Below are 27,726 nucleotides of genomic sequence, written 5' to 3'. Positions count from 1 at the left end.
GAGATGAGAACGTTTTTTTTCACACAGAGAGTGGTGAATCTGTGGAATTCTCCGCCACAGAAGGTAGTTGAGGCCAGTTCATTGGCTATATTTAAGAGGGAGTTAGATGTGGCCCTTGTGGCTAAAGGGATCAGGGGGGTATGGAGAGAAGGCAGGTACGGGATACTGAGTTGGATGATCAGCCATGATCATATTGAATGGCGGTGCAGGCTCGAAGGGCCGAATGGCCTACTCCTACACCTATTTTCTATGTTTCTATGTTTCGACAGGAATTTTGCTGAATTTGCTGGGAAATTTTATGATTAAATTATTTTCTTTTCCTCCGTCACCGGCCTTTCTCCTCTGCTCCCCCCCCCCCGCCCCTCAAATAGCTTTTTATTAACTTGGTTTTTAGGAATTTAGGTATTCCTGAAGGTAATTATTTTTGTTGAGCAAAACAGAAAGCTCTGGAGGAACTCAGCAAGTCGGGCAGCACCTGCAAGTCAGGCAGCACCTGCAAGTCGGGCAGCACCTGCAAGTGGGGCAGCATCTGCAAGTCGGGCAGCATCTGCGGAGGGAATGTGCAGATGACCAGAGACGTCACCGCCACAGATGATGCCGGACCTGCTGAGTTCCTCCGACTCTCTGTGCCTTTGCTCAAGGTTCCAGCATCTGCAGTTTCTCATGTCCCTGACGTTCTTTGTTCCTTCGTTCTCTCCAGGTCCCTGAGCAGTGGGCTGGGCAACACGTGACCAACTATCGGCATGTCCATCATGGTTTGCACGACTCTGAATGGTATTGTAATGCCAAGGCGACGCTGCACAACTCTTCGCTGAGCCTCCTGAGGGAAGCGAAGGAGAAGTTTAGAAGCTGGGTCAGTTGCTGTGGATTGGAACATGTAGAGATCGCATGCAAGAAGGTAAGCAACGGCCACAGTTTAATGTCAACACTGCAAGACTGTTTTGAAAAGGGACAGAGGTGCACAGACGGATTATGGCGTGAAGACCAATAGTCCAATATTGCCACCTGTACCGAGGTGCAGTGAAATTCATTTTTATGTACAGATCAGCACAAGTATCACTATACATAAGCACATAGATACCCCTTAAAGTAAAAGAGTTTTACAGAGTAGAAATAGACCCTTTGGGCCAACTTGCCCACAACGGCCAACAAGTCCCAGCTACACTAATCCCTCCTGCCTGCATTTGGTCTATATCCCTCCAAACTTGCGCTATCCGCGTACCTGTCTAATTGTTTCTTAAACGTTGGGATAGTCTCTGTCCCCAAGATCATCTCTGACCCCTCTCACCCTGGCCACAAACTCTTTGAAGCACTTCCCTCTGGAAGGCGACTCCGGACTGTCAAAGCAGCCACAGCCGGACATAAAAACAGCTTGTTTCCACCAGCAGTAGCTCTACTCAACAACCAAACGTCTGTCACCTCCTTTTGCTCTGGTATTTTATTTCATTCTTCACATGTTTAAACTATAATGTTTTATTCTTAATGTTTTAATGTTTCATGATTTATTCTTAATTGTTTACTGTACGTCGTGTTGTTACTTGTGAGCGGAGCACCAAGGCACATTCCTTGTTTATGTACATACTTGGCCAATAAAATTTATTCAATTCAATTCAATGATTCTCCCTTTAATCAGACTGAAACCATGGTGTGGAGGGATATGGGCCAAACGCAGGCAGGTGGGACTAGTGTAGATGGCACATGGTGGGCTGAAGAGCCTGTTTCCACGCTGTATGACTCTATGACGCTCTGTATTTGTAGTTGTAGAGTAGGGGTTGAAAGCCATAAATGCAAGTTAAATTGTTGGTCCACAGGCCCAAGTGGAAAGACGTCCACTGTCAATGCGTTAACTGCTTCCAAGATGGCGCCCAACCCAGGCGACCATTTGCGTGCCAGCCACAGAAGCAGATCTACGATCACGTATTACAATCGTACCACGTTCTTAAATCTCTATTCCTACAGCAACATTTCTTACTTTAGCTATGATATTCAGGATGGCACGGTGGCGCAGCGGTAGAGTTGCTGCCTCACAGCGCCAGGGATCCAGGTTCCATCCCGACTGCGGGTGCTGTCTGTACGGAGTTTGTACGTTCTCCCCGTGACCTGCATGGGTTTTCTCTGAGATCTTCGGTTTCCTCCCACACTCCAAAGACGTACAGATTTCTAGGTTAATTGGCTTGGTATAAAAGAAATGTAAATTGACCCCAGTGTGTGTAGGATAGCGTTAATGTGCGGGGATCGCTGGTCGGTGCGGACTCGCTGGGCCAAAGGGCCTGTTTCCGCGCTGTATATCTAAATTTTAAAACATTTGCTTATCATGTGTCTGTACAATGTAAGTGGCTCGATTGTAATCATGTCTTGTCCTTTCCGCTGACTGGTTAGCACGCAACAAAAGGTCTTCAATGTACCTCGGTCTGAGTGACAATAAACTTAAACTGAATTTAATCTCTTAAGTCATCGATGGGCGTGATGTGCTTATGTTTTCAGATGGATGATAATCATCCCTTGCGTTTGTGGAAAGTGTCCATTGATGTGGAGAAGTCACCAGGGGAGATACTAAACCGTTTACTTCGCGAGCACCAGCTTTGGGAGAAGGACCTGCTCCACTCGAAGGTGGTGGAGACGCTGGGCCACGATACTGAAATATATCGTTACACCATCAGTAGCGCCTTCCCACACCCACACAGAGAGTACGTTGTTTTAAGGTGAGCAAAATTCAAAAACGTGAGCGTCATTTAGCAGTTTCCTCAGAGAGAGGAAATCCACTTTAGCGCGATCACAGAAAACATTGACCTCCAATTTTAGGTAGCATAAGAAAATAACTGCAGATGCTGGTACAAATCGAAGGTATTTATTCACAAAATGCTGGAGTAACTCAGCAGATCAGGCAGCATCTCAGGAGAGTTATCCACTTTGGTGGCAAGAACAGGAAAGCAGAGTATTACCTGAATGGTGAACGATTGGGAGAAGGGGAGATGCAACGTGACCTGGGTGTCATGGTGCACCAGTCATTGAAAGCAAGCGTGCAGGTGCAGCAGGCAGTGAAGAAAGCGAATGGTATGTTGGCATTCATAGCAAGAGGATTTGAGTTTAGGAGCAGGAAGGTTCTACTGCAGTTGTACAGGGCCTTGGTGAGACCGCACCTGGAGTATTGTGTGCAGTTTTGGTCTCCTAATCTGAGGAAAGACGTTCTTGCCTTAGAGGGAGTACAGAGAAGGTTCACTAGATTGATCCCTGGGATGGCAGGACTTTCATATGAAGAAAGACTGGATAGACTAGGCTTGTACTCGCTGGAATTTAGAAGACTGAGGGGGGATCTTATAGAAACATATAAAATTCTTAAGGGGTTGGACAGGCTAGATGCGGGAAGATTGTTCCCGATGTTGGGGGAGTCCAGAACCAGGGGTCACAGCTTAAGGATAAGGGAGAAGTCTTTTAGGACCGAGATGAGAAAACATTTCTTCACACAGAGAGTGGTGAGTCTGTGGAATTATCTGCCACAGAAGGTAGTTGAGGCCAGTTCATTGGCTATATTTAAGAGGGAGTTAGATGTGGCCCTTGTGGCTAAAGGGATCAGGGGGTATGGAGAGAAGGCAGGTACGGGATACTGAGTTGGATGATCAGCCATGATCATATTGAATGGCGGTGCCGGCTCGAAGGGCCGAATGGCCTACTCCTGCACCTATTTTCTATGTTTCTACGCCTTCGTCTCCCATCGTTAAAAACAGGGGCCAAGTTATAGAATGACAGGTGACAGACACAAGGACGAAAAAAACAGCCCGTTTCATTTTCAATTAGAAAACTTTACTTTAGTTTATTGTCAGGTGTCCCGCGGTACAGTGAAAAGATTTTATTTGCATGCTAACCAGTCAAAGCAATGACTATACGTGATTACAATCGAGCCGTCCACAGAGCACAGATAAAGGATAAAGTGCACTACATTCAGTGCAAGATAAAGTCCGATTAAAGATAGTTTAAAAGTCTCCAATGAGGTAGATGGGAGGTCAGGATTGCTCTCTAGTTGGTGAGAGGACGGTTCAGTTGCCTGATAACAGTCCCTGAATCTGGAGGTGTGCGTTTGGCAAGGGATGTTGGTAGGATTGCCAACTGTCCCGTATTAGCCGGGACGTCCCGTATTTTGGACTAAATTGGTTTGTCCCGTACGGGACCGCCCTTGTCCCGTATTAGTAGGGTTGCCAACTTCCTCACTCCCAAATAAGGGACAAAGGGTGCCGTCACTGCCTCGCGTGACCTCACCCAGCCAGCGGCCACGTGCTCCCGCTCCACTAATGGAGGCCGCCCGGGTGCCTTCCCTGCAACCTTTCCAGCTGGCAGATGGGACGAGTGCAGGGGGACCTTGGTTGGCTATATTTAAGAGGGAGTTAGATGTGGCCCTTGTGGCTAAAGGGATCAGGGGGTATGGAGAGAAGGCAGGTACAGGTTACTGAGCTGGATGATCAGCCATGATCATATTGAATGGCGGTGCAGGCTCGAAGGGCCGAATGGCCTACTCCTGCACCTATTTTCTATGTTTCTATGTTTCTACGAGAGAAGGAATGGGCGACGTTTCGGGTCGAGACCCTTCTTAAGAAGCATTTTGTGAATAAATACCTTAGACAGTGATGTAGAGATATATAGAACAAGAGAACCTTCATCGGACTGACGTCCAGAGTCCGAAGAAGGGTCTCAACCTGAAATGTCACATGTTCCTTTTCTCCAGAGATGCTGCCTGTTCCGCTGAGTTACTCCAGCTTTTTGTGTCTATCTTTGGTTTAAACCAGCATCTGCAATTCCTTCCTACATTGAAGGTAGACACAAAATGCTGGAGTAACTCAGTGGGTCAGGCAGCATCTTGGGAGAGAAGGAATGGGTGACGTTTCGGGCCGAGAAGTCTGAAGAAGGGTCTCGACCCGAAATGTCACCCATTCCTTCTCTCCTGAGATGCTGCCTGACCTGCTGAGTTACTCCAGCATTTTGTGAATAAATACCTCCAATGTTAGGTATGTGCGCGTGTTATGTATGTGCGTATGTGCGTGCGTGTATATATATTTTTGTGTGTGCACACAAGATTCAAAACTAACTTTGATCTCCTGATATATATAAATAATGCACAAGTTTCTCAGTCTTATGGACTTGTACCAATCCTAACTTTAACTCTGCTTCGATTGTCCTTCAGAACCTGGCAGACAGATTCGCAAACTGGATTGTGTGTGTTAGCTGCCACATCGGTGGGTGCCAAAGAACTTCCTTCGCAAGGAGTCCAAGCAAATGTAATCACGTCCCAGTATCACATAGAGCCTGTGGCAGCCTCAAAATCTAAACTCTCTCACATCTGTCGAATAGACACAAGGTAATTAAATAATTCGGAGGCAGAGGCAAGTTTTTTGATGTAGCATGGTGTCAATCTATTAGAGACAAAGTGCTGAGTAACTCAGTGGGTCAGGCAGCATCTGTGAAGAACATAGATAGGTGACGTTTCACAGAGTGCTGGAGTAACTCAGTGGGTCAGGCAGCATCTGTGAAGAACATGGATAGGTGACGTTTCACAGAGTGCTGGAGTAACTCAGCGGGTCGGGCAGCATCTCGGGAGAGAAGTCAAGTCAAGTCAATTTTATTTGTATAGCACATTTAAAAACAACCCACGTTGACCAAAGTGCTGTACATCAGTTCAGGTACTAAGAAGGAATGGGTGATGTGTGCAATCTTTGTTGGCATGGATGAGTTGGACCGAAGGACCTATTCCTGTGCTCTTTGACTCTCTCCTATGTAAAATTGTATTATAGGGCCTCCTCCTCCCTCTAGATGTATTTTAAAAGCTACATATGCCACCTTTTGTCACAGCAGGGTTTTTTTTAACAAAAAAAGACAGTGCTGGAGTAACTCAGCAGGTCTGGCAGCATGTTTATGTTCTCCAGAGATGCTGCCTGACTTGCTGAGTTGCTCTTAAACCTTTGTTGAATTAAGGGGCCACAGTTTAAGAATAAGGGGTAGGCCATTTAGAACTGAGATGAGGAAAAACTTTTTCAGTCAGAGAGTTGTGAATCTGTGGAATTCTCTGCCTCAGAAGGCAGTGGAGGCCAATTCTCTGAATGCATTCAAGAGAGAGTTAGATGGAGCTCTTAAGGATAGCGGAGTCAGGGGGTATGGGGAGAAGGCAGGAACGGGGTACTGATTGAGAATGATCAGCCATGATCACATTGAATGGCGGTGCTGGCTCGAAGGGCCGAATGGCCTCCTCCTGCACCTATTGTCTATTGTCTAATTAGTACCCAGCGAAGATGTGCTGCTGCAGCTATTGCGGAGACAATATTGCACTGTGGCAGATTCAAACAATCTGTTGTAGCTCACAGATGTTGAATTTTTAATGGCAAGTAAAAATGCAAGCATGTTTGAACTGGAAAAGACAATCATCCTCAGACAATCATCCTCTCCGATGTAACTGAAAAAATAGGTGTGCATACTTGTAATGCAATTCCCTCCCAGTTATCTGATGGAGATCTTTTAGAGGTAATCTTATAAAGGTGTACAAAATCATGACAGGGATAGATTGGGTAAACACACAGTCTCTTGCCAAGAATAGGGGAATCAGGAACCACAGATTAAAAAATATATATATTATTTTTACTTTTTTAGAGATACAGCGCGGAAACAGGCCCTTCGGCCCACCGAGTCCGCGCCGCCCAGCGATCCCCGCACACTAACACTATCCTACACACACTAGGGACAATTTTTACATTTACCCAGTCAATTAACCTACATACCTGCACGTCTTTGGAGTGTGGGAGGAAACCGAAGATCTCGGAGAAAACCCACGCAGGTCACGGGGAGAACGTACAGACGGCGCCCGTAGTCAGGATCGAACCTGAGTCTCCGGCGCTGCATGGCAGCAACTCTACCGTTGCGCCACCGTGCCGCGATGAGGTCTAAGGTGAAAGGGGGGGGGGGGTAGGGGGGGAGAGGGAGATTTAACAGGGGCCTGAAGGGTAACCTTTACACAAAGGGTGGTGGGTGTAGGGAACGAGCTGCTGGAGGAGGTAGATGAGGCAGGGACTATCGCAACGTTTAAGAAACATTTACAGGTAGGTATATGGATAGGACAGGTTTAGACAATAGGTGCAGGAGTAGGCCATTCAAGCCAGCACCGCCATTCACCGTGATCATGGGGCATGTTGGTCGGGGTGGGCGAGTTGTGCTGAAGGGCCTGTTTCCATACTGTATCACTCTCTGAGTTGTTGACATGCTAAATAAACTTGGGACATTCTGCCTTGTTAAAGATGCTCCATCAGGGAACACAGCTTCACTCTGTCACTCCGCTCTCTCTGCAGGGGTCGGACTCCAGAATGGTATAACAAAGTATTCGGCTATCGCTGTGCTGCCGAACTCCTCAAGATTAGAGATTCCTTCAGTGCGTCCGACACTGAACTGCGAGAGACAAATATATGAGCGTGTAATCTGAAAGAACCGCAGATGCTGGAAATCTGAATTCGATTGGGAAGCTGCTGGTGAGGCAGCATCCAAGGGAGGAGGAAGAAAGAAACACGTTAATGTTTTGGCTCCATGATTTTTTTTTCTTCTTCAGAACTGAAATGTTAACTATGTTTCCCTTATTTTCTACGTTTCATGATGGAAATGCTATTCACTTTAATGGCTTGGTTGTGAAATGTTTAAACTAATGCGAAAATGCGTTTTTTAACAATTGCATGCCAGAAAATGCTGGCAACACGACAGTGATCATTGGAAGAGTGGGAGGGAACCCAGCGTGTTTAACACTGTTTTTAATTTGCTGGGCTGTTTCTGGACAACAGGTGGTTGGGGGATGGAGGGATGGATGGGGGGAGGGGAGGGTTGGTTGCTGGGGAGGTAAAGAGGCTTCAGTTTTGAAGATCACGGGAGTTTTTTTTCTCAAAGCATCAAGTAACATCTGTGACTGTCATTGGAGTGTATTGATGGTGAAACGTTGTCCCAAATGCTTGTAGGTTGTGGATCCATTTTCCCCACCCTGTATGTCGTAGCATTTAGAAATATAGAAAATAGGTGCAGGAGGAGGCCATTCGGCCCTTTGAGCCAGCACCGCCATTCATTGTGATCATGGCTGATCATCCACAATCAGTAACCCGTGCCTGCCTTCTCCCCATATCCCTTGATTCCACTAGCTCCTAGAGCTCTATCTAACTTCTTCCAACTTGTTTCGGTTATCCAAAGGGAAATACTTAAATCACTCGAGCTACGAACAGTTGGTGAGGGATTCGCACATGATCCTCATGGCAAACGTTGTCCCAAGTGCTTGTAAGTTGTGCACCCAGTCTCCCCCCTGTGGGTATTGTGTTTCTTCTAACTCCAAATGGTAAATCTTGAAATCACTTGTTACAGATAGTTGTTCAGGAGTTCATTCGCCTTCGATCCTCATGGCAAACTACGTCCCAGGTGCTTGTATGCATCCCCTGCACCCTGTGTAGTAGCATCTCTTCCAACTTGTTTTGGTATTCAATGGGGAAATATTGAAATCATTCCAGTTACGGATAGCTGGTCAGGAGTTTGCCAGTGATTCTCATCGCAAACTGCCCACTTGTAATGCTGGTCACTTGCTGACTGGTGACGTAGGCCTGGTCTTGTGCAAGAACATTGGACATGGTCGTATTGGAGGGAGAGGGAGAGAGGGGCCATGGCAGAAGCCCAGAGCTTCCTCAGGAGGCAGAGACCTGTCATCCTCTCAATCAGACGACAATGTTTAAAAACCTAGCCTTTTGAGTCTTAGCTTATCACTAAACCCACAGAGAACACCTTTCGTCTCTGCTGGCTTGATTTAATCTCTACACCAGACAAAAGATGCTGAGAACTTTGCACTTTTATATTCAAAACTCTTATTCTCAATTTGTAATTAATTTGGGCTCAAAAAAGCCACTGCGGTCGGTCGGTCCATGTAAATGTTTTAACGTCCCCTTTCTCCAACCCCATCTCTGAAATTGGCTACTTCAGCAATACATTAAGTTTTTTTTTGTTGCAGATTTAAATACACATTATACATTGGTAAAGCCAATAGCAATTCTTTTCATTAAGCAGGGTGTCACAGTCTGATCTGTCTGCATTAACTTTGACTAACGTCACTAAGCAATGATGCTGTAAATCTTCTGTTTTATTTGGCAGTTAAACGTTATCATATACAAGATTAAAAACGTCAGTAATGTGGCCATAAAATTAATTCAATTTAGCAGTGACAATTCCCCCCACAGCAGGAGAAGTGCACTTTACTTTTTATGGACTATTATTAATGACTTGGGAAACTACATCTTCAAAAAATTAGAGTCTGTGTGCCTGTTCCAAATGTGTATTTTAATTGTGCTATTAACTTGAGATAATGAAAAGTAACGATGGAAATCCACAAATTAGTTGGCAGGCATCTGCAATGAGAAAACCGTGCAACAGAGGCTTTGAGTAAGATGGAAGATAAACAAATTCTAGACGTAAAGAATGTAAAACATTTGGTGTTCTCCAATGTAACAAGTTACTGGGTTTGTTTTTAAGATTCTAAGTTAAAATCTTAACTTAGATTTTAAGTTAAGATTTTAACTTGAATTAAGACGGTATGGTGAAATTTTACTTTAGATCTTGAATCCTGATTCTTTACCGAATCTTGTAACTGTGAAGGAAAAAAACTGCAGATGCTGGTTTAAATCGAAGGTAGACACAAAATGCTGGAGTAACTCAGTGGGTCAGGCAGCATCTCGGGAGAGAAGGAATGGGTGACATTTCGGGCCGAGAAGTCTGAAGAAGGGTCTCGACCCGAAACGTCACCCATTCATTCTCTCCCGAGACGCTGCCTGACCCGCTGAGTTACTCCAGCATTTTGTGTCAACCTTGCAACTGTGAATTACCTCACATCTCTTAACAGTTTGTGACCTCAGTGGTAAGATAAATTTGTCCATTAAATCAGGCTGATTATGTGAAAACTGTTCAGTAATTGTTGATGGAACAAGATTCAGGCAAAGTAACCAAGGATAAGCTGACCGGGTACACACACTTTGTCTGTAGCCCACTTTGCTCGTTTCTGTGTTCTGCCAGCCTTTACTGATTTATAGTGGAGACACTGATGGCACTTTTTAATTTGTTAGTGGCAATGTCAGATCGTGACAAATCAGCGATGAACTGTTTGAAATACTTCTGGCCAGTGGTGAATGATTTAAAAAGTACATAAAATTCAGAATATGCAGAGCAGCTTTATATCAATAACTGTGCAAATAATTCAAGTGTAGCCTTGCCCAAGTTGTTTCACGTGATGACATTACAGTAAGTTAATGGATGTTAAACCTTGGAATAAATACTTGTCCTTGCAGATACTGGATTGGCAAAAAAAAGCAGCTATTTATATTTAAAGTTGATTTATGACAATTTTATTCATACAGCCAAAATTAAGAATCAAAGTACTATTTTTTCTATTTATGTATAATCTATACATTTTGTACTTCATTTATGTAAATATTTACTGCATTTGTAAACTCAATGTCCAATAGCTCACTATCCCATTTATTGAAAATGTAATGACAACTGTTTAATGTAGGATTGTATATAATGTGATATAAATCTTCAATTGCACTAGAGTATTTGTCTTGTTCCCGATCTTCAATGGTATCAGGCTGTGTTACCAGGACACTGGGTCTTCTACATAAACCAAACTTCAGAGATGAGGGAAGTATCGAGATCAGGGGCCAAGTTTGCAACGAGCTACACGTTTACGGTTGTAATTAAAGATCATCTAACTGCAACGTAAGACACAAGGAACTGCAGATACAGATTAGGACAAAGTGCTGGAGTAGCTCAACAGGTCAGGCAGCAGCATCTCTGGGGAACATGGATAGGTGATGTTTTGGGTCAGGACCCTTCTTCAGGCTGATTGGGAGGGAGGGAGGCATGCTGGAAGAGAGCTGGGGCTAGGACAAGTCTGAAAAGTCCCAATCTGAAACGTCACCTATCCATTCTCTGGAGATGCTGCCTGACCCACTGCGTTACTCCAGCACTTTGTGTTTACCTCTGGCAGGACAAAGCCTGGCACGTGATTAGGTGGACCCCCCCCCCCCCCCCCCCCCCAATCCACCTCATGTGTATCCACCTGTCACTTGCTAGGCTTTGTCCTGCCCCCAGGTCTCTTCCCAGAAGAGTCCCGAGACTCTTCATAGCGAGAGGATTTGAGTATAGGTGCAAGGAGGTCCTACTGCAGTTGTACAGGGCCCTGGTGAGACCACACCTGGCGTACTGTGTGCAGTTTTGGTCTCCTAATTTGAGGAAGGGCGTTCTTGCTATTGAGGGAGTGCAGCGTTTGTTCATTCCCGGGATGGCGGAACTGACGAGATTGGATCGACTGGGCTTGTATTCACTGAAATTTAGAAGGATGAGAGGGGATCTTATAGAAACATATAAAATTCTTAAGGGTTTGGACAAGCTAGATGCAGGAAAAAATGTTCCTGATGTTGAGAGTGTGGGGGGAGAGAGTCCAGAACCTGGGGTCACAGTTTAAGAATATGGGGTAGGTTATTTAAGACTGAGATGAGGAAAAACCTTATCAGCCAGAGTTATGAATCTGTGGAAATCTCTGCCACAGAAGGCAGTGGAGGCCAATTCACTGGGGATATTCAAGAGATAGTTAGATAGAGCTCTTGGGGCTAATGGAATCAAGGGATATGGGGAGAAAGCAGGAACTGGGTATTGATTTTGGATGATCAGTCATGATCATATTGAATGGCGGTGCTGGCTCGAGGGGCTGAATGCCCTACTCCTGCACCTATTTTCTATGTTTCTTTGACCCAAAATGTCACTTATCTGTGTTCCCCAGAGTGCTGTTCAACATCGTGAATACTTCCAACACTATTTTGGTTGTTCCACTAAATAGCAGTCAGGTGAACCAGGGTTGTGCAACATTTGATGAATTTAAAAAAACAAAGTTAGAAAGCCAATTGTTGCCAGTTGCTTAATGTGGAGAGATAACACATTGTTTAATCAAAAATTATATACGTCAAACTTCTTTGAATTTTGGTCCAGTAACACACTTGCTCCCTTCATGTGGAAGGGCTACCTCGTTTCTCACCTGCTAAAGATCTGCTTGACACCTTGAGTTAAACTCCAACATAACAAATTAATACTTAATTCATAAGTGATAGAAGAATGAGACCATTCAGCCCATCAAGTCTACTCCACCATTCAATCATGGCTTATCTATCTCTCCCTCTTAACCCCAATCTCCTGCCTTCTCCCCATAATCTCTGACACCCGTACTAATCAAGAATCTATCTATCTCTGCCCTAAAAATATCCATTGACGGCCTCCACAGCCTTCTAGAAACATAGAAAATAGGTGCAGGAGGAGGCCATTCGGCCCTTCGAGCCAGCACCGCCATTCATTGTGATCATGGCTGATCATCCACAATCAGTAACCCGTGCCTGCCTTCTCCCCATATCCCTTGACTCCTCTAGCCCCTAGAGCTCTATCTCGCTCTCTTAAATTAATTCAGAGAATTGGCCTCCACTGCCTTCTGTGGCAGAGAATTCCACAAATTCACAACTCTCTGGGTGAATTTTTTTTTTCTCACCTCAGTTTTAAAATGGCCTCCCCTTTATTCTTAGACTGTGGCCCCCTGGTTCTGGAGGCAATGTGTTCCACAGATTCGCCACCACTCTGTGCAGCATTTAGCTTGGAGTTATTTTACAAAGTATTTGGGTGTGAGAATTACAGTCAAATTGTTGAGATACTTACAAACAAGCACATGGTCCTCACATTGAATTTTTATTGGATGTTATGGCAGAGCCACTGTTAAAAGTAAGAGGAATTACATCTTCTGTACAGGCTTCAGTCCCAGGATGGCAAACCCCTTGGCCATGACAGCGGCAGTGGCTTCACACAGCAGCATCCGCCACATGTTCACCTTGACAACCTCACCTGAAAGTTAAAGATCACGGATTTTTAATATTTAAATGCAATCTGGACATTATTACCAGTGATGGAATACAAATGAAAGTGTTGGGGGGGGGGGGGGGGTAAATGTTATTCATGTTATGCACTAAACATTATTCACGTTATTCTCTTTATCGTGTGATTTATACACTGTGAATGGCTCACTTGTAATCATTTATTGTCTTTCCACTGACTGGTTAGCACGGGACGTAAGTATTTCACTGTACCTTGGCACATGGGACAATACACTAAACAAAACCGAATGTTGCCAGTATCTAAAATTAGGCTAAAGAAACCTTGCTCTCCAAGTCATTACGGTAGATGTAATTGGCTAAGCACCAGTCAATCAACCAGCTAGTCTGAAGAAGGGTCTTGACCCGAGACGCCACCCATTCCTTCTCTCCATAGATGCTGCCTGTCCCTCTGAGCGACTCCAGCATGTTGTGTCTGCCTAGGTTCACCAGTTGCTGGGTCTTTGGCCTCCCAGAGAACGTTTGCATGGTTCAAGCTGTAAGCAAGGCTTCCACTGGGCAAGTGGCCAGGCTATGCTCCCCAAATGACTTTAGCAAGGGGGTCAGGTAACCACCCAAAGAGTTAAAGTTGGGCTGGAATGGTTGTAGATATCTTTGGAATTCAAAAGCAATTAGTTATCGAAAACTAACAATGTTGGAAAAGCACTCTACTTCCAGCAGTTGTTCGATTATAGTGGAACCTATTATCTGGCAACAGAATTCGCAGAGTCAGCAATCTCAGGCAGTCGATGCCACCCGGTTAGGATGCCCTACATTCCACGGATTGCTGAGAGCTTGCTGCATTTTCACACAGCCATTTAAACAATAGCAAAATCACATAGCTCTGCCATTTTAGTTTTAAAGATACAGCGCAGAAACAGGCCCTTCGGCCCACCAAGTCTGCACAGACCAGCGATCCTAGCACCTTGACACTACCCTACACACACTAGGGACAATTTTACGTTCATACCAAGCCAATTAACCTACAACCCTGTAGGAAAAAAATCTGCAGATGCTGGTTTAAATCGAAGGTAAACACAAAATGTTACAGGGAACCCACGCAGGTCACGGGGAGAACGTACAAACTCCGTACAGACGGCGCCCGTAGTCAGGTTGGAACCCGGGTCTCCGGCGCTGTGAGGCGGCAACTCTACCGCTGCACCACCGTGCCGCCCATTGTTTAAGCAGATCAGTTCTAATGACTCTAACACAATTCCAGTCAAAATGGCGGCGCTGCCATAGCAGCTGCGACTTACCTGCGGTCCATTTGTCGTTGTTTTTTTGTCTTAATTGTAGTTGTGATGTCGTGTTTTTGTGTTTGTGTACTATGTGTGTATGTGGGGGGGAGGGGGGGGAACTGTAAAATTGTAAATATGTGTCCCTTCCGAACGGAGACCCGACCTTTGTTTTCTGGGTGTTGTCTCCGTTCCTGCTGCGGCCTACCATCGGCCCAACTCCTGGAGCTGGCGGCCTCCAGGGCTCTGGTTCGCAGAGCCCGCGGATCGGACTTACCATCACCGGAGCCGGCCGTCCTCGGAGGCTGCGGGAGCGGCTGCGACTTGCCTTAGGCTCGGGCCGCGTGGATGCCGACATCAGGAGCTCCGGCAGCGGCAGCGGGTTCGCCCGCCCCGGATCGCGGGGCTTGGGTCGAGGACATTTCACCGTCCGGCGCGGCCTAAAAGAGGCCGCGGGATATTTCTCTGCTGGGCGGGGGCTTCAATGTCGGGAGCCACGACCGCCCCGACGTGCAGCAACAGCGGCAACAGCAGCGTGTTCGCCCGCCCCGGATCGGACTTATCATCGGCGGAGCCGGCCGTCTTCGGAGGCTGCGGGAGCGGCTGCGACTCGCCTTGGGCTCGGCCCGCTGTGGACCGTCCGGTGCGGCCTGCAACCACAACAACCTGACTGCGGGCGAGGACAGCAGGAGAAGGGAAAGACATTGTGGCCTTCCATCACAGTGAGGAGAGAGAGGACTGGAGGAGGAGGAGACTCACTGTGATGGATGTTTCTTTTTTTGTGTGTTTTTGGGGTTGTGTAATTTGAATGCCTATTTTATGCTTTTATTGTTGGACTGTGGGTGACTGAATTTCGTCCAATATTGGATGACAAATAAAGCTATCTTGAATCTTGAATAAACAAGCCCCAGCCTTTGTTTAAAAAAAAATCTTAAAACCTCATAACCACAAACATTTTTCAGACTGAAGAAGGGTCTTGACCCGAAATGTCACCCATTCATTGTCTCCTGAGATGCTGCCTGTCCCGCTGAGTTACTCCAGCATTTTGCGATACCTTCGATTTGAACCAGCATCTGCAGTTATTTTCCTACACAACATTTTTCTCCCTTTTATCTTTTGAGTTTAATGCCTTTGCAGTCCATATTAAATACTGAAGTGGCTGTATAAAGCAACCTCTCCCCTCTCCCAGTAATGCACGAGTCTACTAATGTACACAGAGCAGTGCAGCATCGGAACCACAATGTGTATGAAGGAAATAAATGAAGGTATAAATGTGCAGTGAAATGAAAAATGACCCGCAGTTCAACAATAAGACCAATAAGAATAATCAATAAAAATGTAACCCATACAATCATAAACCAACACCAAACAAAAGAAACATCCATCACAGTGAGTCTCCTCCAGTCACCTCCTCACTGTGACGGAAGGCCAGAATGTCTTTTTCTCTTCCCTGCCGTCTTCTCCCGCGGTCAGGCTGTTGTAGTTGCCACGTCGGGGCGGTCGTGGCTCCCGACATTGAAGCCGGTTTAAACCAAAGATAGACACAAAATGCTGGAGTAACTCAGCGGGACAGGCAGCATCTCTGGAGAGAAGGAATGGGTGACGTTTCGGGTCGAGACCCTTCTTCAACTGAACTGATCTCTTCTGAAAATGGACTCTTTAATGATTTTGACTATATGAAAGGTGTTCGCAAAAGTGCTTGTTCAGCGATTTAAAAGGCACTTTGCTGTATTCATTGGTATTAACCACCAAAGAAATAAACAAAAAAAAGATGACAACATGGAATCAAAGGGTTTGCAGAATGCTGCAGGAAGGAATTGCAGATGTTGGTTTAAACCAAAGATAGACACAAAATGCTGGAGTAACTCAGTGGGTCAGGCAGCATCTCTGGAGAGAAAAGGAATAGGTGACGTTTTGGGTCGAGACCCTACTTCAGAAGAAGGGCCTCAACCCAAAATGTCACCTTTAGTTTAGTTTAGTTTAGCGTTTAGTTAAGCTGATTCCAATTCACCTATAAAGGAATCACCTAATCCTTTTCTCCAGAGATGCCGTCTGACCCGCTGAGTTTCTCCAGCTTTTTGTGTCTGTCTTTGTGTGCAGAATGCTGTTTGACTCACCCGTCTGTCTGTCCTTCTCCACACAATAACAACTGTCGTAGAACTCGGTGAAGGTTGTGGCCAGTTCAAAGAGGTAGTCACAAAGGGTGTGCAGATAGAGGTCTTCCAGGATTTTGTGCAGGATCTCTGGGAATCGCAGGATGCATTTCCCCAGCTTCCACTCTTTGTCGTGAGTCAGCAGGATAGTTGTTTCAGCAGCCGCTCTCTGTAGAGTTGCATCATCGATGCTTGCAAGTCGAGTTATGGACCTGCAAGGAGATTGATTGATTGAAAGATGCAGAATGGAAAACAGGCCCTTCGGCCCGTCGAGTCCACGCCGACCAGCGATCACCCGTTCACACTGGTCATATGTTATCCCACTTTTACATCCACTCTCTCCACAGTCTGTTCCTTTCCTATATGTAATCTGACAAGTTTCATATCCACTATTCGTAATCTATCTTCTGTAGGTTCGCCAACTGTCCCATATTAGCCGGGACATCCTGTATTTTGGGCTAAATTAGTTTGTCCTGTACGAGACCGCCCTTGTCCCGTATTACTAGGGTTGCCAACTTCCTCGCTCCCAAATAAGGGACAACGGGTGACGTCACCGCCCCGCGTGACCTCACCCAGCCAGCGGCCACGTGCTCCCGCTCCACCAATGGCAGCCGCTCAGGCCAGGAGGCACCTTGTCCCGTATTTGGGAGTGAGGAAGTTAGCAACCCTGATCTTCTGTGCACCAACCATCACCAGATACCCGCATTTTAGCTGAGTGTTTTAAAAAGGGTCCTAAAAACAGGAGTCAAAAACATTGAAATCTCCAGGACTCTGTACTAAGAAGGCAAGTTTGGTATCAGCAGTACAATTCTTCACAGCTATAATTCTACTTCCTGCGGAGATATAGTTAACAGACTGGGCCTATCTCGAATAGACCCGGTTAGACTAAAAGAGCTTTTTAATTATTTTTTAAATTTGATAGTTTAACAAGACAAATATTTTCTCTGGACCTGATGTTTCACCTATTGAGTCTGAAAAAGGGACCTGACACGAAAGGTCACCAGTCCATTCTCTCCCCAGATGCTGCCTGACCCGCTGAGTTCCTCCAGCACTTTGTGTTTTGCTCAAGATTCCAAAAACTTCAGTTCCTCGTGTCTCAATTTCCTCTGGTTGACAGGTTAGTAAAATTATCACTGAATTGGACAACAGCAAATCTAAAACCCTCGTTGAAAAACCAAGCAGCCAGAATAGTCAGCTAAACCATACTGAACCATGATGGTTCAGTTGCCTGAGAGCAGCTGGGAAGCAACAACTAATTTTGCTGGAATTTAATTTTTGTCTAAACTATGATTTTGGTGAGGGAAAAATTAACTGAAACTGTTATGCAGAACTACCATGTGTTATAGTTAAATATTAAATTCTGCAGCTTGTAGAAGAATCTTGTTGCATTTTAATGCATTGAATACACCAGGTCTATTGGGAAATTAATTGTAAAAGTGGTATTGAAGCAGGCCATTACAACTTGACTACAAGACACAAGTTTTGAAAGTACCTTGGCAGGTCCCTCTGCTGATGTACAAATCATTTTTTAAGTTATGGAGATTTAATCTATCATGAGGTTAAATTTGTGTCAGAGGTTACGTGGCGAAGTCAGGAGAATGGGGTTGTGGGGGAAAGAAAGATCAGCCATGATTGAATGGTGGAGTAGACTTGATGGGCCGAATGGCCTTATTCTGCTCCGAGAATATATGAACTTATGATTAAGTGAAATATACTTAGGTCTTTAAAGACAACTAGACCAAGTGGACCCGTTGGGCCCAAACCTCTCCTGCATTGGTGCGGCACCCTGTCCTCCCCCCCTCCCTTCTCCCCCACTCCCCCCCCCTCCCTCCCTCCTCCCCTCCTTTTAAACTTAAAAATGTGAATAACTTTAAAAATATAACACCGATTTCAATAATACTACTTGCATTATCACTAAAGTGACAATGGTGAGGAAGGTGGGCCTAAAATTGTCGCGCTATCGTGTACCGTTTTGGCTGAAGTTCAGTCACAAACAAGATAACAAACGAGAGTTTTTGTATATAGATAATCAGGATAAAACAATATAAGGGTTCCTATAATAGTTTGAGTTGACAGCAAGCCAGCATGGACTTTTTGAAAGCAAGAATTATGTGAAACCAGGGAGAACTTAGAACAATACAGCACAGGAATAAGCCCTTAGGCCCACATTGTCTGGCAGACACAAGGTCATAACTGGTAGGAGCAGAATTAGACCATTCGGCCTATCAAGTCTACACCACCATTCAATCATGGTTGATCTATCTCTCCCTCCTAACTCCATTCTCCTGTCTTCTCCCCATAAACCCTGACACCCGCACTAATCAAGAATCTATCTATTTCTGCCATAAGAATACACATTGACTTGGCCTCCACTGCCGCCTGTGGCAATGAATTCCACAGATTCACCACCCTCTGACTAAAGAAATTCCTCCTCATCTCCTTCCTAAAGGCACGTCCTTTTAATGAGGCCAAGTTAATAAATACAACTTCAAGACAAAGCTAGATAAATAAGTGAAGTAGGCAATATTCAGGGGATTAAGGTGTGACTGTTTTAGCAAAGTGCAATAACTAAATACGGAGTTCAAATGTCTCTTTTAATGGAGAATAACTTCTGTGGTGCAATGGGATCCTCTAGTGGCAGAATGCAATTATTACAGTCAGACAATATTTCATGTTCAGTTAGAAGATGAACATGGTTGATCTATCTCTCCATCCTAACTCCATTCTCCTGCCTTCTCCCCATAATTCTAGTGGAATTCTCTGCCACTAAAGGTAGTTGAGGCCAGTTCATTGGCTATATTTAAGAGGGAGTTAGATGTGGCTAAAGGGATCAGGGGGTATGGAGAGAAGGCAGGTACAGGATACTGAGTTGGATGACCAGCCATGATCATATTGAATGGCGGTGCAGGCTCGAAGGGCCGAATGGCCTACTCCTGCACCTATTTTCTATGTTTCTATGTAAGATGGGCTAAGTTTGGGTGAATTCTATTAGTCCAATGGGATTAATTTATTTTCGATTTACGTTCAAATAGAATAGATTATAGAAGGTAATATTTAAGAAAAGAAGAATTCAAGGTAGTTGGCATCATTGTGCATTGTGGCAATTGAAAAGGGCGGTGAATCTGTGGAACTCATTGCCCCAGATTGCCCCAGAAGCACTTTGATTTTAACAGTGCCAGGAACTTCGAACAGCTTGCTAACAAGGACATATAACAGGATTGGCTCAGTCTGAAGAAGGGTCTCGACCCGAAAAATGTCGCCCATTCCTTCTCTCCCGAGATGCTGCCTGACCTGCTGAGTTACTCCAGCATTTTGTGAATAAATCTCTTCGATTTGTACCAGCATCTGCAGTTATTTTCTTATAGGACATATTGTTGTAATACGAGACTGTATAAAAACGCAACTGCTATTTCATTGGATTGCTTTACGCAATGGGCTTTTAAACAAAGTGAGGACCTAGACTAACATGCTTGCAACCATTACCAATGGTCACTCCCCCTTCTCCCCTCTCCCATCAGGCAAGAGGTACAGAAGTTTGAAAACGCACACCTCCAGATTCCGGGACAGTTCCTTTCCAGTTGTTATGAAGCAAGTGAACGGCCCCTCACCAGCTAGAGTGGGTTCCTGACCTCCAATCTACCTCATTGGAGACCGTTGAACTTTATCTTGAACTAAATGTTGTGCCTTTTATTCTGTATCTGCGGACAGCTTGATTGTAACCATGAATAGTCTCTTCTTTGACTGGGTAGCATGTCAGAAAAGCGTTTCACTGTACCTTAGTACATGTGACAATAATAAACAAAACTAAATTAAACTAATTCCTAAAAGGAACAACTTTTGCCCAAAAGGGGTCTCACCTGATTCTGGTGAGGGCGTACAGCAAATAGGCTGCAGTGTTGCCCCGATCATCCAACATCTTGTCGAAAGAAAAGACGTAATCATTGGTCCTGTTGTGAGAAAGGTCAGCATACTTAATGCACCCAAATGCCACAGCCTCTTTTGCTGCATTAAGCTCATCAGGGGTCAAAACCTAGGAAAGGACATTCAAAACAAAAATATTTTTCTTGGTGGGAACAGCAGAAAACATTTTTTTGCATAGCATTACCACATAACATAATGGAGACAATAGACAATAGGTGCAGGAGTAGGCCATTCGGCCCTTCGAGCCAGCACTGGAGTGTGTAGAAAGGAACTGCCGATGCTGGTTTAACTCAAGCATCTCTGGAGAGAAGGAATGGTTGATCTTTTGGGTCGAGAGCCTTCTTCAGACAGGAGTGTCGGAGGCTGAGGGGATACCCAATAGAAGTTTATAAAATTATGTGAGGCACAAATAGTCAAAGCCTTGTGCCCAGGTAGGAAATGTCAGGCACTAGAAGGGAAAAGTTGGAAGGAGATGTGTGAGACAGGTTTTTTTTAAATAAACAGTGTTAGTTATGGAGTCATAGAGTGATACAGTGTGGAAACAGGCCCTTCGGCCCAACTGCTGCAACCTTTCACAACCATCTTCACTATCTGCAAAACCGCTAACTTTTGTATCATCAGCAAACTTGCCTGGAATACACGACTAGGGCAGGTGGTGAAAGCACCTAGACAATGACGTTTAAGGTGACTGAGGTAAAACCTCCTCCACGCAATTATCCAAATCTTCCTGTATTGAAGAGAAGAAATGGGGAAAATGCCATGGATTCCTTACAGGGAGTATAATCAAGGGAAGCACGAGTGTGAAAGTTAATGGGTTTGAAGCATACTGGCTGTTAATCTACCCCTGAAACAGTAAAGGTGGAGAAGGAGAAAGGATGTGGACCTGGTGAGACCAAGGGAAATGTTGCAAAGATTTATTTTTTCCACAGCTTTTGCAAATCTTGTCAAACTACACTTCCAGTAAACCTTGAGACATTTACATATCCCTCCACGGATGCTGCCTAATCCGCTGTGTACTCCAGCACTTTGTGTTTTGCCCGAGAAATCATGCTTGACAAATCTACTGGAATTTTTTGAGGATGTAACTAGGAAAATTGACAGGGGAGTCAGTGGATGTGGTGTACCTCGACTTTCAGAAAGCCTTCGACAAGGTCCCACATAGGAGATTAGTGGGCAAAATTAGGGCACATGGTATTGGGGGTAGGGTACTGACATGGATAGAAAATTGGTTGACAGACAGAAAGCAAAGAGTGGGGATAAATGGGTCCCTTTCGGAATGGCAGGCAGTGACCAGTGGGGTACCGCAAGGTTCGGTGCTGGGACCCCAGCTATTGACGATATACATTAATGACTTAGACGAAGGGATTAAAAGTACCATTAGCAAATTTGCAGATGATACTAAGCTGGGGGGTAGTGTGAATTGTGAGGAAGATGCAATAAGGCTGCAGGGTGACTTGGACAGGTTGTGTGAGTGGGCGGATACATGGCAGATGCAGTTTAATGTGGATAAGTGTGAGGTTCTTCACTTTGGAAGTAAGAATAGAAAGGCAGATTATTATCTGAATGGTGTCAAGTTAGGAGGAGGGGGAGTTCAACGAGATCTGGGTGTCCTAGTGCATCAGTCAATGAAAAGAAGCATGCAGGTACAGCAGGCAGTGAAGAAAGCCAATGGAATGTTGGCCTTCATAACAAGAGTTGAGTATAGGAGCAAAGAAGTCCTTCTACAGTTGTACAGGGCCCTGGTGAGACCGCACCTAGAGTACTGTGTGCAGTTTTGGTCTCCAAATTTGAGGAAGGATATTCTTGCTATGGAGGGCGTGCAGCGTAGGTTCACTAGGTTAATTCCCGGAATGGCGGGACTGTCGTATGTTGAAAGGCTGGAGCGATTGGGCTTGTATACACTGGAATTTAGAAGGATGAAGGGGCATCTTATTGAAACGTATAAGATAATTAGGGGATTGGACACATTAGACGCAGGAAACATGTTCCCAATGTTGGGGGAGTCCAGAACAAGGGGCCACAGTTTAAGAATAAGGGGTAGGCCATTTAGAACGGAGATGAGGAAGAACTTTTTCAGTCAGAGAGTGGTGAAGGTGTGGAATTCTCTGCCTCAGAAGGCAGTGGAGGCCAGTTCGTTGGATGCTTTCAAGAGAGAGCTGGATAGAGCTCTTAAGGATAGCGGAGTGAGGGGGTATGGGGAGAAGGCAGGAACGGGGTACTGATTGAGAGTGATCAGCCATGATCACATTGAATGGCGGTGCTGGCTCGAAGGGCTGAATGGCCTCCTCCTGCACCTATTGTCTATTGTCTATTGTCTAACATTTCTGGTTAAGAACGATAAACTCAGGATCTTGTAAAAAGCACATTTGGCTGCATTTTTGAACAAGGCAGACAATAATAATGGCAACTAAAGGCATTACCATCTCTCGCTGCTTTTCCAACAGTTTATCCATTGATCTTTTCAGACCCTCATCCAGCAGGTCCGCTAATCTCACAGTTTCACCAGATCTAGTTTTGAACTTCTTTCTGGTAGAAAATATTAAAATAAATTGTTGTTAGAAAATCTTGTTTTAGAATACGATTCAATTGTTACTCCAAACCTCTCAGCTTAAAGAAGCTTGTGAGAACCCTAATGTGTAAAAAGGAACTACAGATGCTGGATATATGCCGAGGACAGACACAAAGTGCTGGAGTAACTCAGCAGGTCAGGCAGCATCTGTGGAGAACATGGATAGGTGACGTTTCACAGAGTGCTGGAGAAACTCAGCGGGTCAGGCAGCATCACTGGAGAAAAAGGATGGGGGACGTTTCACAGAGTGCTGGAGTAACTCAGAGGGTCAGGCAGCATCTCTGGAGAACATGGACAGGTGACGTTTCACAGAGTGCTGGAGTAACTCAGCGGGTCAGGCAGCATCTCTGGAGAACATGGATAGGTGACGTTTCACAGAGTGCTGGAGTAACTCAGCGGGTCAGGCAGCATCTCTGGAGAACATGGATAGGTGACGTTTCACAGAGTGTTGGAGCAACTCAGCGGGTCAGGCAGCATCTCTGGAGAAAAAGGATGGGTGAGGTTTCACAGAGTGCTGGAGTAACTCAGCGGGTCAGGCGGCATCTCTGGAGAACATGGACAGGTGACGTTTCACAGAGTGCTGGAGTAACTCAGCGGGTCAGGCAGCATCTCTGGAGAACATGGATAGGTGACGTTTCACAGAGTGCTGGAGCAACTCAGCGGGTCAGGCAGCATCTCTGGAGAACATGGATAGGTGATGTTTCGGGTCGCAACTGAAGAACATCACCCATTATCTTTCTCCAGAGATACTGCCTGACCCGTTGAGTTACTCCAACACTTTGCGTTTATCTGTGAGAACCTTAAAATGTGTTGCTGCCTGGGATCAGTTTTATAAATGATAGATATTTAACTGCTTTTCTCGTTCTGACATCCTAGTCACAAAATGCTGGAGTAACTCAGCGGGACAGGCAGCATCTCTAGATAGAAGGAATGGGTGACATTTTGGGTCGAGACCTTTCTTCATACTCCATTTCCTGTGGAAACAGGCCCTTCGGCTACGGGTGCCGTCTGTACGGAGTTTGTATGTTCTCCCCATGACCTGCGTGGGTTTTCTCCGAGATCTTCGGTTTCCTCCCACACTCCAAAGACGTGCAGGTTTGTAGGTTAATTGGCTTGGTAAATGTAAAAATTGTCCCTAGTGGGTGTAGGATAGTGTTAGCGTGCGGGGATCACTGGGCGACGTGGGGCGAAAGGGCCTGTTTCCGTGCTGTATCTCTACACTAAACTTATTTTGATAGTACCTCTAAATACTATTTGAATATTGTAGGATGACACAAAGAATTATGAAAGTCATAATCAATTATATGCAGAGGGAAATGATGAAAATCTGGATGAAGACTACTTACTTATCTTCACCTAATACCACACCAAATCCGGTATGCTCCACTCTAATCTCCTTAGGGTCATACCAACCAATCATCCGTGCTGCTGCAAAGACGGTCTGGAAATGGACACTCTGGTGTGGAAGGGAAAAAAACGTGATCAAGATTAGACTAAGGTGGGAATTCAAGCAATCTCCAATATTGATGCAATGAGAAATCTTTAGACTTTAAACATTAGTGATACAGCATCGAAATAGGCCCCTGGGCCCACTGAGTCCGCGCTGACCAGCATTCCCTATAGACTATAATGCTATCCTACACACTAGGGATAATTTACAATTTTTATCAAAGCCAATTGCGAGCGGAGCACCAAGACACATCCCTTGTATGTGTACATACTTGGCCAATAAACCTATTCATTCACCTACCAACCTGTACGTCTTTGGAATGTGAGAGGAAATCCACACAGTCACGGGGAGAACATGCAAACTCCATACAGACGGCACCCATGGTCAGGATTGAACCCGGGTCTCTGGCACTAACTACAGAAACAGTGTTCACAAACCACAGATTGACAGCATCAATTAGTACAACTGCTTGCTTACAATACCTCAATGTAAATTTTACGTTCCTGTACAAATGACATTTCAATCCATTCCCGAGAATCATCTGAGAATTCATAATTATTAGTTTTGAGATCGATTGGAAATCTTTTTTAAAGATAGAAAATGTGACTGGTTCCGCTTTTGATATGTGGAACAAATGAGCAGTGTGGAAGTGGGTGCTGTGTTTCTATTAGTCATGAATAATTCTAATCAACAGATTTCTTCCAAAGTAACAGGGCGCAGCGATAGAGTTGCCACAATCAGCGCCAGAGATCCGGGTTCGATCCCGACTACGGGTGCTGCCTGTACGGAGTTTGTATGTTCTCGCCGTGACCTGCGTGGGTTTTCTCTGAGATCGTCGGTTTCCTCCCACACTCCAAAGACATACAGGTTTGTAGGTTAATTGTCTTGGTATAATTGTAAATTGTCCGTAGTGGGTGTAGGATAGTGATAGTGTGCGGGGATCGCTGGTCGGTGCAGACTTGGTGGGCCGAAGGGCCTATTTCCGTGCTGTATCTCTAAACTAAACTAACAAAGGTAAAATGCACAGTGAATGGAGAACAGGTATCTGAGATATTTTATTGGTCTGAGGGACGGAGGTACAAGATTTCAGCGTTTAACCCACCTGACCATTATCCACAACGTAGATAATGATATCAGCCTTCTCGTCAAAGATCCTGTGTCGAAGAGCAGCCAAGTCTGAAGTATCGTAGGTGAAACCACCGTCCGACTTCACTATTGTCAGTGGCACCTGGCAGCCTGGTGGAAAAACAATCTTTCGCCCTTCATCAAGTTGGACCAAACCTATTGGAGAGAATTATGCAGGCCTGGGATCATACAGCTGGAAAACTGGCAAAACAAAACAAAATACACTGATCACAACGGCTTCTTCACGCAAATGACAAGTCGGTAATAAACCAGTGCAGAATGGCTCTTTGGGTATTTATTTTATAAATTCAACTGCCAATCAATAACAGAATACTAAAAGGTGTAGAGGTGCTCCTCAACTTACGATGGGGTTACGCTCTGAGAAACCCATTGGAAGCCGAAAATATCGTAAGTGGAAACACATTTAATACACGTGATCACGAGGCCGGAAGCGAGCGGCACCCTCGCAAAGTCGAAATATCGTATGTCGAAGCATCGTAAGGTGGGAAGCAACTGTACATAAAATCTCAGATGAGTTTTTAGTACGATGTAAATTCTTCTCTCTCGGGCGCCACGGTGGCGCAGCGGTAGAGTTGCTGCCTTACAGCGAATGCAGCGCCGGAGACTCAGGTTTGATCCTGACTACGGGCGCCGTCTGTACGGAGTTTGTACGTTCACCCCGTGACCTGCGTGGGTTTTCTCCGAGATGTTCGGTTTTCTCCCACACTCCAAAGACGTACAGGTATGTAGGTTAATTGACTGGGTAAATGTAATAATTGTCCCTAGTGTGTATAGGATAGTGTTAGTGTGCGGGGATCGCTGGGCGGCGCGGACTCGGTGGGCCGAAGGGCCTGTTTCCGCGCTGTATCTCTAAATCTAAAAAGAAATCTAAATCTTTACTGTCAGCAATTTATTTAGTATAATTGTTTAGGATATGTAACAAGTAATATATTCCAAAGCTTTCAAATTTAATTAACTAGGCTGCCATAACTTGAAATTATTATTGATTATCCAAATCGAATGCATTTTACTTTTCGACAGAATAATCAGCCTTTAACTTACTAACGGGCAAGTTTATTATTATTTGGCTGAATAATAAATAAATCAGTGACTTCAAAGAAAATTGGCAGGTATCAATTCATTTGTCCACTTTATTCCCATTTACAACTCCAGATTTAGAGATACAGCGCGGAAACAGGCCCTTCGGCCCACCGTGTCCGCGCCGCCCAGCGATCCCCGCACATTAACACTATCCTACACCCACTAGGGACAATTTTTTTTACATTTACCCAGCCAATTAACCTACATACCTGCACATCTTTGGAGTGTGGGAGGAAACCGAAGATCTCGGAGAAAACCCACGCAGGTCACGGGGAGAACGTACAAACTCCGTACAGACGGCGCCCGTAGTCAGGATTGAACCTGAGTCTCCGGCGCTGCATTTGCTGTAAGGCAGCAACTCTACCGCTGCGCCACCGTGAAGCATGAAGATTTGGAGTTCTTTTAAATGATGCAGAAATTTCAATATTCTTCACATCAGCTTAGCTTAGTTTAGTTTACTTTACTACAGTTTAGAGATACAGCGCGGAAACAGGCCCTTCGGCCCACTGAGTCCGTGCCGACCAGCGATCCCTGCACATTAACACTACCCTACACACACGAGGAACAATTTACACTTTGACCAAGCCAATTAACCTACAAACCTGTACATCTTTGGAATGTGGGAGGAAATCAGAGCACCCAGAGAAAGCCCACGAGGTCACGGGGAGAACGTACAAACTCCGTACAGACAGCACCCGTAATCGGGATTGAACTCGGGCCTACTGGCGTTGTAAGGCAGCAGCTCTATCGCTGCGCCACGGTGTTGCCCTTAAGCCTCCTTACCTTTCTCCTCAAATGATTTCACAACATCCTTCATCATGCCTTGATAGTATGACTCCCCCCTCTCGATAAGTTTTATATCCAGTCTCTCATAAATTTTTTGAAATTCTGAAAGAAAAAAAGAATTGGAGAGGAATTGAGAAGAAGGCAGCCATAATCAGACTAAGGATTGGGAGGGGGGGGGGAGGGGGAGGGGATAAATGCATTCAAGAGTAAATCGCAGTAATACAGGGAAATAGAATATTCCAAATCATGGGTCATAGAAACATAGAAAATAGGTGCAGGAGGAGGCCATTCGGCCCTTTGATCCAGCACTGCCATTCAATGTGATCATGGCTGATCATCCAAAATCAGTACCCCGTTCCTGCTTTCTCCCCATATCCTCCTGATTCCATTATCAAGGGTCATCCTGCAAGGCTAGTATAAATAATACTATTCAACCTGA

At 45.1% G+C, this 27,726-nt stretch overlaps 2 protein-coding genes across 4 annotated transcripts in view; one reads left to right on the top strand and one right to left on the bottom strand.

Moving 5' to 3' along the window:
* Positions 1-7,804, top strand: part of LOC144600005 (rho GTPase-activating protein 7) — a 110,594-nt gene extending 102,790 nt beyond the window's left edge. For 2 of the 3 annotated variants that reach the window (XM_078411314.1, XM_078411313.1), the window contains 4 exons: positions 701-898; positions 2,485-2,702; positions 5,174-5,347; positions 7,323-7,804. In XM_078411314.1, the coding sequence (XP_078267440.1) occupies positions 701-898; positions 2,485-2,702; positions 5,174-5,347; positions 7,323-7,440 (708 nt within the window). In that variant the 3' untranslated portion in view covers positions 7,441-7,804. The remainder of the gene's footprint in view (positions 1-700; positions 899-2,484; positions 2,703-5,173; positions 5,348-7,322) is intronic. The other variant, XM_078411315.1, reaches the window with a different exon arrangement.
* A 3,288-nt stretch (positions 7,805-11,092) lies between these two features.
* rars1 (arginyl-tRNA synthetase 1) overlaps positions 11,093-27,726 on the bottom strand; it is a 42,175-nt gene continuing 25,541 nt past the window's right edge. Inside the window, exons 9-15 of the mRNA XM_078411316.1 lie at positions 27,285-27,389; positions 25,378-25,556; positions 24,172-24,281; positions 22,677-22,782; positions 20,193-20,365; positions 16,300-16,547; positions 11,093-12,921 (exon numbers count right to left, since the gene is read on the bottom strand). Coding sequence (XP_078267442.1) covers positions 12,812-12,921; positions 16,300-16,547; positions 20,193-20,365; positions 22,677-22,782; positions 24,172-24,281; positions 25,378-25,556; positions 27,285-27,389 — 1,031 coding nt within the window. The 3' untranslated portion in view covers positions 11,093-12,811. The remainder of the gene's footprint in view (positions 12,922-16,299; positions 16,548-20,192; positions 20,366-22,676; positions 22,783-24,171; positions 24,282-25,377; positions 25,557-27,284; positions 27,390-27,726) is intronic.

The sequence above is a fragment of the Rhinoraja longicauda genome, chromosome 14 (genome assembly GCF_053455715.1).
Source record: "Rhinoraja longicauda isolate Sanriku21f chromosome 14, sRhiLon1.1, whole genome shotgun sequence".
NCBI lineage: Eukaryota > Metazoa > Chordata > Chondrichthyes > Rajiformes > Arhynchobatidae > Rhinoraja > Rhinoraja longicauda.
The sequence above is the reverse complement of the archived record's forward strand: the minus strand, read 5'-3'. Positions and strand labels throughout refer to the sequence as shown.